This window comes from Solanum pennellii, chromosome 8, assembly GCF_001406875.1.
Source record: "Solanum pennellii chromosome 8, SPENNV200".
NCBI lineage: Eukaryota > Viridiplantae > Streptophyta > Magnoliopsida > Solanales > Solanaceae > Solanum > Solanum pennellii.
Window position 1 is genome coordinate 64707099 of NC_028644.1, and position 12560 is coordinate 64719658.

Sequence of the window (12560 nt, forward strand, 5' to 3'; positions counted from 1 at the left end):
AATCACTAATCATTACAAAATAGAAAAATAAAATAAAATTAAAGCAACATGTCATCTTGATTGATTTATTTTTAATTAATTGAAAGTGTAGGCCAAGTTTTTTTGTTTTTTTTATTGCTAAAACTATTTCTTCTTATCCACAAACAAAAAAACAAACACACAAAAGCAAAATCTATGCTTTTTTTGAAGACAATAATTTTTTTAATTTTTAAAGATGTTATTGGAGTTGTGAGAAAGTGCTTGTGATCTTCCCTTCACATAACAAACAAACACCAAAAAGAAGGGACAAGATGCAAAGTTGTTGTGTAATTATTTTATTTTTTATATTAAAAGTTGCAGAGCATTTATTGAGCAAAACATAAAAATATTGTATTTTTAAAAGTTAATTGGAGATCTCTTTTTTATATGTTTTTTAATGAAAAAAAAAAGAACTCTTTTTTGAGTAGATTCTAAGGAGTTAGGACAGTTCTTACTTTCCTACTTTCTTGTCTTTAAGCATTGGCACGTGAGGGCCACCACCTCGTGACTACTTTGTACTTGTTTCGTTTATCCGAGTCGAATTCAAATTCTGAGTATAAAATTATGTTTAATAAAAATTTATTTTTTTTGTTCAATGTTCGAAAATCACATTAGGGCTTCGATTAAATTAAAATCGCGCTCTATAGGGTCATTCAGGAGTGACGCTCCCAACAGAATTTTCTCCTTAGAGCTCAAACCAAGATCTTTGATTATGGTTGAAACACTCCCATCAGTACATCATAACTCATGTTGATTGTTTAATAAGTACTACTTTAACACTATCGTTAAAACTTTCAATATGATTTAAAATTTAATAGTACCTCAATATAAGTACTGAATGACAAACGTTAAAAAAATTATAGTGATAATGTGATACATTATAATTATTTTTGAACAGGGTTAAAATGTCAGTTTATTTTTGAAAATATTTTTTTCCTTTTTGTTTCCGAGATGTGATGTAGTACTTCATATAATTGATTACCAAAAAAGGAACTTGAGTTTGGAAACAAAACATTACAAATTTTGGGGAAAAGTTGAAAATAGTATTTAAAAAATTGAAGTTGTGTATGAACATTAATACAAATTGATTTTTTATTTTGAATTCTTGATAGTGATTTTGAAGGAAAAAAACTTTTTTCGGAATTTTTTGTATAGTTAAATTCTGAAGAATGATAACTCTATGATCAAACAACGTTTTCTCGATAAAAGAAAAATATCAATAGTCAAATATATTGGTTCTTTTTTTTAAAAAAATCTACCAATATATTAGGACTTTGTCATTTTAAACATTTCATCAAATAATTATTCTAAAAAAGATAAAAGACAGTCATTTCAGTATGAGGAATCACTCAATTAGTCAATTAGCATTTTGTGGTAATTTTATTTTCAACAGGCTGTCAATGACATAATGTTATTTCTTCTTTAATTTAACCTCTTAATTATACTTTAAGAATTTGTCTACCTTTACTTATAAAAATTCAATTATTTTTGAATTTGAAATGGGCAGTAATGATGTTTCCAATTTCCATTAATGAAATAAAGGAAAATGATTAAAAATATCTCTCAACTTTGTTTTATTAGTTGATTATATCCTTACTGCTAAAAACAAAATTATTTTTACCCTTAACGTTATTAATTTCATCATTTGCTAATGTATCCGCCCAGGTTATAGTATACAATATACTAGTACTCTAATACCCAAAAGAAAACCAAATTAGAATAAGATTATAAAATCACTATAAGATTAACTTCAATAACTATTTACAAATAGTTGATAGAAAGCTTACATGTGTTCCTATTTATGTTCCTTCTCATATGTCTTCTAATGAGTTCATGTGCATAGGCTCATGTTCTTAGTTGCACACTTTTGATGTCGCACTTTATGTCATATTTTTTGAAAACTAATTATTTTTGGCAAATTTCATACGCATCAGTGTTGAATTCTTCAAAAATATATGTCTTTTGACAAATCTAACACGCACGCGTTCAAGAACATTTAAGCACTTTGTAACAACTCTTTTTTTATTCTTGTCTGTCTAGGGATAGCAATGGGGTGGTACGGATGTGGGGCAGGGTGGCTTACAGCTGAAGTGGGTTTTCTAAAAGTTAATGCGGGACGGAGCAGGTTGCGGATATATGTAATTTTTTGTGGGTTCAAAATAAATTTTAACTTTACATGTTATAAGAGTAATAGAGCATTATTTATTCAGATAATTTCTATAAAGCTACAAAAATATTAAAGATAGTTGATGAAAATGGTACATCTTATTAAATTAATGCAACCTAATGAAAATAAAAAGTTATTTTTATGAATTTTATTTTTAATATCAAACTTAACTAAAATAAAAAAATATCTAAAAAAATTATGCGGGGCAGGGTGAGACATGTTGAATATGAAAAAAAGTTGTTATTCGAGCCAGGACAGAGCAGATTAAAAATTTTGCAGGTTAAGCTCAACGTGCCCGCCACCACACTTCAAACACCCCATTGCCATCCCAATTTGTATCATACTCTTAAGTACTTATAAACCCATTAACATAATTAGCAGATAAGCTGAACAATTCTTATAATAACTAGAGACCTTGATACTCTTTTGATGATTGGTACAGTACAATGTGGCAATTTCACAATACAATATTTGAAATGGAATATTAAAATTTAAAGCTATTGTAGCAAATGTGGCAATTTCTTGAGCTTTGCAATTCAGAGTTCATTCAATGTTGCATTTTCTTTACTTAATAGATTAGTTTATTTTTCTTCCATTCCAAGATCCATAGATGTTGTATTCATCAGTAGCTAAGCAAGAATCTGCAATAAGAAAATAAGAAATCAGAAAGTTGCAACTGACTGACTTGAGAAATACTGAAATAATATTTATTTTATATCAATCAACTACGTCTCAATGTCAAAGATTGATATATGCAAGCAAAAATCAGTCCTTACGTAGAGATTAGACGTCACCAACTAAAAGAGGTGCAGCCACGACCAACTGATACAGGAGTGGCTGTCAAGACTCGGGAAAGGTGTCGATGGTAATCAAAGTTCAAAACGAAAAGAAGAGAAGGAGCCATGGCTGCGAGTACCAGCCAAGACCAACGATGTAGTTGGTCTTCAAACGGAAACAAATTGCAATAAACCAACTGAGTAATATGGATTGTAAAGAGAGTTTGTAATTGCAATATTGAAAAAGCTTCATTAATTAAGAATCCTCCGCGAACAATAAAGTGTTCTATCGGTTTGAGAAAGGCTTTCTACTTTTAGATACGATAAGGAAATTCTCATTTGAACAAGACCCTCACTTACTATTCAGGTTTTCGACATGTGATGATGGCAAATTTGATGAGACCTTTCTTGTATCCTTCAATCATCAGTGGCATTGCCAGTGCAGCTTTGATTGTCTTCCATCCTGATAAAGGTAACTCCAATGAATCAAATATGAAAAAGGGGTGCCTTAAATTTTTAGTTGTTGTACACATTTGGCACGACACAACTTACCACTGCGTAGTACTGATGTGAAGCCCTTCCATGTCAGTGCTGACTTTATGACTGCTGGCCAAAATGGAGCAACATTCTCAGACCAGTCTTCTGCTTTGATATCCTGCCAGTAGCCAAAAGATTAGCGGGAACGAAAAGAGTATGTTTGAGATAGGTTCATGACATAACTCATAGCAGTTAGTGGAATTAATTTACCTGAAGAGAATTGGATTGAAGTAAATTCACATAATCAGCAGTGGAACACCAAGCCGGAAGATAGAAGGCTTTGCATATCTTATTTAACAGCTCTTTCTCCTCTGGAGTCAGAGATTCCTCCGAAGGGGAAAGGTCCCTGTGGCACCATGTGACAAGGATGATTGTGCCTCCTGGTGCTGCCACTCGAGCTAATTCGCCAACAAACTAACAATAGAGGAAACGAGGTTAGGAGAAACACTATACAATAATTAGTGACAAGTGCCACCATGTACATTTACTGAAGTTCGAATATACATAGATAAGTAAAAAAGATGTATCGGACATAATGAACCTTTTCTTTGTTCGGCATGTGTTCTCCACTCTCCATGGACCAAACCAAGTCGAATTGCCCATCTGGAAAAGGCTGATTCAAGGCGTCTGCTACTTGAAATGAAACCTGCTCATTTATATTCCGGTTAATGAACAGAGAGGCAAATTCTATGTGAAAACATATAAAGATATCACTATGCATTGTAGGAGTGGGAGCCAATAGGGGAAAGGTTACGTTGACATACAAATGATATTGAGGAGAAAACCAGTAAACTCTCCTCTTTATTAGCTTCCTTTAGGAATCAGTACAATTAAAATAGTGTAAAGGGAATCCAAATAACTAATACAAAATTAAGCGTTTTCACAATTAACTGAGAAAATGATCATGCTGTGCCATTTTCGAGAAACACTTCCTGCTGGTTGCTGCAATATAGCCATTATACGTGTAAAAATTATCACATGGGCTTTATGTTCAGTACCGAATCTCCTGATAAGTATGTAATAACGAATTAATGATTCACTAAACATCAACGAGCATAAGTTTGCACAATGAACGTAGCTTTAAGAAAAAGCTCATTAAAACACATACTATAAACTATCCTCAGTTCTATGAATCAATAAGATACCATTAGTGTTTAATTTTTTTTTTTTTTTGACGACAATGGAAACCCGCAGCCGCTATCCTTTTGGGTGCACATAGGGTAAACCCGGCTCCTATGCAATAGCTCGCAAACCACATAGGAGAAGTAACCCGCACTAGACAAGCCTGGTGCAACAAGCTCGACCCAGAAGGCAAACCCCTTGCTTACGCTGGCAAGGGGTTTCGAACTTGAGACCTACAACGTGGAAGTCCCAAGTTCAAACCACTGGGCCACCCCAAAAGGTATTAGTGTTTAACTTATTCATGAAGACATGCTCAAGTGATTTAAGTTTCTCACACATAGCGTTACAAAGCAAACTCTAGCTCAAAAGCATATACCTTATCACCTAATCCCTGAGCATCAGCAAGAGCTTGAGCCCTCTCTGCTTGTACAGGACTCAAAGTGATACCTTTAGCTGTAGCGCCATATTTCTTTGCAAGGTACCTAGAACTGCCACCGATGCCACATCCAACATCAACTATGGACGTAGGTTTCTTCGCTGGATCTTCTACACATATACAATATGCTTGTAAATTAAGGTACTCGTCTATAAGAACAAGAAGAGTGATCAATTTCAGAATACATAACTACAAAAAAAAGGAAGTTTCATGAACACAGTTTTTCATCATTCATGTAGGAAGATCAATCTTACAACATGCAAGTACTACCAAGTCGGATTATTAGAAAAACTTTCCTTGTCCTGACACGAGTAACAAAAAATCCTATGAGAAGCATGATCGCCTGCCAGTGGAAGGTTATTTATATTTACCCAATCTATGCACTAATTTACCCTGTATAAATTGCCTTTGTATAACTAGATTCAGGACAATTATATCTTAGCCAGTCCAAAGAATGACACCATAACCTTCCCTTTCACTAATTTTCCAACCATGAATAAATCCCGAGTATATGCATCTGCAAATATCTATAGAAATACAAATAGTTGAAATAATAAGGGAGATACAAAAAAACTATTGTATACAACTTATATTGAAAATGTTGGATTATTAATTGCAACACGTAAGATAGCACAACAACAACATACCAAATGTAACACACAACTGTGTTCTGGGAAGGTTAGATTGTATACATACCTTACCCCTATCTCGTGGAGGTAGGGAGGTTGATTCTGAGTAACCAACATTTAATATATTCAAATATCAAATAGGAAACAAATAAGCTATCAATACATTCAGAACCGATACAAAACAAAAAGTTCTTTTCTTTCTCACATAATACATCATCTACACCCTTTACTCTTCAGATTTCAGCCTTTTTGTCTTCAACATCTTGTTTCCCAATTTCTTGGACTCAAAGTCAATAGACCCCTTTTTTTTTCTTGGAAAAAAGTCCAACTTTTTAGCTTCTATGAATATGGACTAGTATAAATATCAAAGAAATAGAAGCCCAACAACCAGGAGCAGAGTTCTTTTTTGTTTTGTTTATTTCCACCCTGTTTCCGGTCTACTTAATCCGGGGAAATCCCACATCGGAGTCGACTAAATCTGGATTCGCACCGGACAGTATGTCAGTATCAAATTGAGATAAAACGCAGCCTAACAAAGGATACTCCATACCAATGAAATTTAAATTCGAGACTTCTTTGTTAAGGATGAAAGAGTAATTCGGTACCACATGCAGAGCATGTAAGAGGTCAGGCTCATCAAACCCTTTCGGCTGAAAATTACACTATTTATACATGATTAAAATTATTTTTTATATATATATACCTATTGAATCCCTTTTTTAACTTTTTTATGTGTTCAACTTTTTCATATTTTGAAACCCTAAAATTTCTTACTCACACCAATAGTTTATTTCCGATAGACTCTACGTAAGTAGTAACACTAATACTGTGAGAGAGTTCCATTTTTACCAGAAATAGCAGCAAAACTTAGCGCCTGTTCAATCATACGGATCTGAGCAGCACGATGATCTGAAAGTTCCACAGATGACTTAGGTTCATAATATCCATGATGCATATGGTCACCCCAAATATCTTCCCAAATCCCAGAAGACTCATCATATAAATCTGCAATTCCTTTTTTCAACTCCTGTTGATTCTGTATTCCAACTTCTACAGATGACGAAGACACAGCATTCATCGCAGCAACACTAGCCATTCTTCTTCTTCTTCTACTATTACAACAAGTAATGATTCTTCTCCTGTGAATCTGGGGTTTAAGAAGAGTGAAGATAACAGAGGAGGAAGAAGATGATGGACACGTGGGGTTCAATGATTGGATAGAATAACCGGAATACCATTGGCTGCCCATTACTATACTATATGTATATATAAAAAGATAATAATTGAATCGCAGCGAAACAATTGGCAAATAATTGTTTGTTTATTTATTTATTTACTACAGCAGCAAGATTGGAGTTTTGAGAAATGGAAAGAAGATAGTTTTGGCCTTTATTTTTGAAATTTGGAATATGATAACATCACATGCCAAAACATACGTGGAATGTTAGATATCTTTAATTTTCACTTATTTTTAGAATACCAAATTGGAATACCAGATAATGAATTTTCTTTTTATCTCCTCGCATTAAAATAGATTAAATCTGAATCACACATTATAAAATAATTTTTCAGAATTATCATTTAAATTTGAGACAATTAATTAAAGATTAGCCTTTTGCTATTTACAACAACTCATATGGGTGGTTTGGTACCTCCTGATAGAAAATTATTAAGTATTACTATCTCCGTCCTTAATTACTTATCCACTTTTCCTTTTATAGTTATCTCTAATTACTTGTCCATTTTGACAAATCAAGAAAGGACAATTTTTTTTACCTGTTATACCCACAATTAAATGACTAATTACTTTGAAAAATGTAAAACTTTTCATCCACTTCATGATTAATAGGGGTAAAATGGTAAACTCACTACGTCATTAATTATTTTCTTAATAGGTGTGCCAATTCAAAAGTGGACAAGTAAAAAGGGACAGAGGGAGTATTTCTTTTGTCCCAACTTATGTGACATCTTTCATTTTTCGAAAGTCAAACAGTTTAAGTTTGACAGATAATTTGCTCATTGAATCATTTATATTCTTTATATAAAATTTATATATTTATAAATTACGTAAAGAGTACTATAAGTCGGAATAATTGACAATTCAAAAAGATATATGAAAAGATTATGATAAAAAATATATTTGTTTAAGTTTCAAAATTTAAAAAAAATTGTTATATAAATTTAGACAGAAAAATAGTAATGTCTACTTGAATTTTTATTAAGTAAAATGTATGTTGAAATAAAATTTAAGTTTTCAACTTTCAACAACTTCATAGATACTTCATATCTATGACAAAGCATAAGCTAAAAAGATTTGATCCAAAAATATCATTTTATCATTAATAATATTATTCAAAAGTGTTTTTATGGTTACTTGCTTGATTTTTTTTTAATGCTCCTTTTTCTTAATAAAGATGTTTCTTTTCATTTTAAACACTTAAACTTTTTATAACACCATATATTTTTGTATTTTTCTAATAAAGATGTCCTTAATAATATGATTCAAGAGTTGTATTTTTTATACAATTTCTCAACAACTCTGATATAAAAAAAAACAAAAATAGTATGTAAAATTGTAAATAGCTAAAATGCCATTGAATTACTATACACTTAAATGATAATATAGCCTTTTATGAAACTTTTCCAAAGAAAAAATTGAATTAAACAGTGCGTTACTCCCACTTTAGAAAATAAAGTAATCTCCTTTTGTGTATTTTTACTCCTTTACTGTTTTAATTTATTCACTTTTAACAAATTGAGAGAATAAATATTTTTTAATTATTTTTACTTTTGATATTAATTACTTATTTTCAAAATTATTTTTATAACAAATAAAATTAATCGAGTGAGTTATATAGAAGCCATAAATGTGCTTTTTCATTGGTTGCACGTACAATTTATTTTGTTGACGCATACAAAAATTGTTGTACTTGAATACGTTAAACTCTTTAATTGGACAGGGGGACATTTTGATTTAATTACTACTAAGATCTCACATATTTTATGTTTATAAATATGAAAATTTTGCAATGTGAAAAATATATTTGCTTATTAAATGAATAAATTATGGAGTAGTTCATAACTTCATCAACTTATATACAAGCCAACAATAAAAAGGATTAATATTGTAGTACTTAATTGTACAATATGTTATGTGAGTTATATTATTTATATTTTATTTATATTTTATCTCATCAATATTTAGGAATCAATTCTTATAGTGTTAGGAGAACCATATTTATAGAAAAGAAATTTTTAGCTATCATTTTTATTTTTTTAAATAATTTTTTAAATGAATATCGATTGTCATATGTCTAATATTGATATCAATGATTTTATTTTTTTTTGATATCAATGATTTAGGTTTAATTACCTGAGGGCTATATATAACAATAATTTATGTAGAGTGAGAGAATAAGCAATTAATATAGGGTTATAACAGTTATCAATAATGGCTATTTTTCAAAAAATTGACTACAATGACAATTCAAAATTAGGCTTAGAAAAAGAGCCAAAAAAAATTAACAATTAAGTCTTTCAAGAATAGCCAATACAATAGGCAAGCGTATGAATTATGCTTCTTCACATAAATTTAAGCCATCCATAATTCATCCAATGACTATAATACAATTGACATTTTCAAAAAAATACAAAAATAATATATACATATATATATATATATGGTACTTTTGAGACCAAATGGTCTTATATGACATCATCTGTAAATAAGTTTATTTGTTCAGTTTAAATTTATCATGATCACTGATTCTTTGTTATATTTTCCTCTCTAGGTGAATGACTTTCTAATAATAGCACACAATGCTTATGTACAGATACAAAAAGCAAATTGAAAAAAAATTATAGTGATATTTAACTGTTATCTCAGAATCACTTCCTTTTATGGATTTAAATAAAAAATTTACTCTTAAATTGTATTTTATTTTATTTTTTGTGAACAGTACAAATGTATCGCTGATGAAGCACCAACATCCATATGCAAAAAAATTTTTTTTTAAAAAAAGGCATAATACATATATTGGACCCTAAACTTGGCTTCAAATTTTAACTTTGACCTCGAACTTTCATAAAATGCATAAACAGTCACTTTAACTATTCAACTTTTAAATAAATAAACACATGAGTCCTACATGGCACAATACTCGTAGGACATCACGTAAGACAAAAAATGACATGTAGGACATGTGTTTTCATTTTTTCAACTTTATACAAATTTAAGTGTCTATTTGTGCACATTCAAAATTGAAGGACATAAATGTGATTTGAAACCAAGTTAAAGGGCACATTTATGTATTATGCCTTAAAAAAAGGAAAGCTAAAGTACTAAAGTGGCAAGATCGAGAGAAATTTTTTAGAATCTATCATTAATATTCTTAATACTGTCAGTAGTGTAATTCTTAACTATTTTTTTTTGTTGTTGGGTTAATTCTCAAAATTACAATTGTAGATGATTCTTTCCCATATAATATTTTTTAATGAAATCAAATGTGTTATATCAATTGCTGAAACATTTAGGTATAGTTATTTTGGTTGTCAGACAGACCACAGACCTAACTATGCACCAACTATATCTTTTGATGGTACTAATGCATTGTTAACTTGATGCTAACACAATACGTAATGACGGAAAATCTAAGGTAATTTACATCTTTCGGTCCATTTTTTAAAGAAAAAATTATGTGGTTCTACGAACTTATAATATTTAATTACTCATGACCATAGCTATAGCTTGCTCTAATTGATACTCGCGACTAACATTATACATTAATTACGTAGACTGACTTTAAGTTTATATAATTAGTTACGTTTGACTATGTATAGTTCGACATAATATACAATAGTATAAATACATATGTATAATATACAATTATCAAACTGATATACATGTACAATTCACCTCTCTCCCACTCTCTGCCTTCTCTCGCTCGCCTCTCTTCTACCTCTACCAATCTCACTCGCCTCTCTCCTCCCTCTCCCAATATCGCTCACTTCTCTCCTCCCTCTTCAAATCTCGCTTGCCATATATACAAATGCATATGTATAATATATAATTATCTAACTGATATACATATACAATCACCTCTCTCCCACTCTCTTCCCTCTCTCGCTCGCCTCTCTCCACCCTCTCTCAATCTCGTTGGCCTCTCTCCTTCCTCTCCCAATCTCGCTCCCCTCTCTCCTCCGTCTCTTAATCACACTTGTGATATATACAAATACATATGTATAATATATAATTATCTAAACGATATACAGATATAACTCATCTCTCTCTCACTCTTTACCCTCTCTTGCTTGCCTCTCTCCTCTCTCTCCCAGTCTCACTCGCCTATCTCCTTCCTATAACATATAATTACGAAATGTACTTATCAAATTATACCTATGAAAAATAATTAGGTTATTTTTATACGAAAATTTCTCTTTTTTAAAAGTAATAAATGTTACGTTTGAACACGTTACAAATCAAGTTGTTGGGCTTAGGTCTTGTGCATCGCACGAACATCACTTTTTAGTATAATATATATTAATATATTTTAGTATATCTTTTATTTTTATGTTCTTTTAAAAATAAATATTTACAATTATACACTTTTTCGTTTTAAAAAGAATGAGCTATTTTTATTTTTAGTTTGTTTAGAAAAGATTGACCTTTTTTCTTTTTAAAGGTCAAATTTTGTAAATTTAACATAACTTTAATCACAATCATGAAATTTAAAAGTTTTCTTTATTTTTTTAAATTTGGTGTGAAGTCAAACTAGGTCAATCTTTTTGAAACAGAAACAAAATAGAGAAAATATCATATCAAGCATGTAAAATATGTCTTTTCAAAATCAAAGATCATACGAACACATGACACATGTACTAACGACATGTTTCAATAAACCAAATATTATAATGTCAATTTTAATTTAATTAATCAAAAAAAGTTTGTCTTCGTCATAATTATTTCACTCCACAATAATTATGACACGTGGGTCTTCATATTTAAATTAAAAAAAGTGCTGTAATTGATATCAAGAAGCACGAGAAATCAAAGGCTGCTAGTTTTCTTTGTATAAGTCAACATTCGAAAAATATATTTGATCCGAATATCAAAATTCGTAGCATGAAATTTAAATTTATTTTTCGTGATAAATATTTAAGCGTTTTTTGTGAATAAGTTAGATCAAATTCAATATGAAAATTTAAAATCAAGCTCTTCCAATTCTTGAATCAAATCAAATTCAAATTTGACATAATTTATATTATTGTTGAAAGAATGACAGAAATATTCTCGAAGATTATAACACTCATTATATTTGAAATCATTTAATATAGTTATTGTGATATTCTTTTTATTTTAATTATTATTTTCTTTAACGTAAATTTTATTATTTACAACATATCAGACATTGATTAATTTAATTCGTAAACTAAATAGTCCCTATTGGCTGTTAGTATATGTATAACAAGTATCAAATAAACATAAATTATAATTTTGAAATAACTTAATTCGCAAACTAAACAAGATTTTGAAATAACTTAACTCGCAAACTAAACAATCCTTATTGGCTATTAATATATGTATAACAAGTATCAAAGTGAAAATAAAATTTTCTTCGTCCCTATCAATGCTAGTCCCACACAATCACGACAAGATATTATAAACCCAAAAATATTGAATTGATTGATTGATACTTTTTTTTTAAAAGTATTTAAGTTCATTAGAATAATCTTTTGTTGAACTCAAATTGCGTATGGCAGGGGCCCACATTAGAACTTTGGCTAAATTCAAATAGCATAATGCAGACATTATAACAAAAAAGTAACTTTTAGCGGCATTAAATATTGATACTAATAAAGAGTGTTAAAATCTTTAC

At 30.2% G+C, this 12560-nt stretch overlaps 1 protein-coding gene across 4 annotated transcripts; it reads right to left on the reverse strand.

The window, feature by feature from the left end:
• Nucleotides 1–2559: 2559 nt before the first annotated feature.
• Nucleotides 2560–7083, reverse strand: LOC107028652 (probable tocopherol O-methyltransferase, chloroplastic). 4 transcript variants are annotated; one of them, XM_027918769.1, is made up of 7 exons: nucleotides 6535–7083; nucleotides 4997–5205; nucleotides 4040–4144; nucleotides 3709–3912; nucleotides 3514–3616; nucleotides 3322–3424; nucleotides 2560–2826 (listed from the first exon to the last, which is right to left on the reverse strand). In XM_027918769.1, coding segments are annotated over exons 1-7 (1125 nt in total). In that variant the 5' UTR covers nucleotides 6935–7083; the 3' UTR covers nucleotides 2560–2825.
• Nucleotides 7084–12560: the final 5477 nt, after the last annotated feature.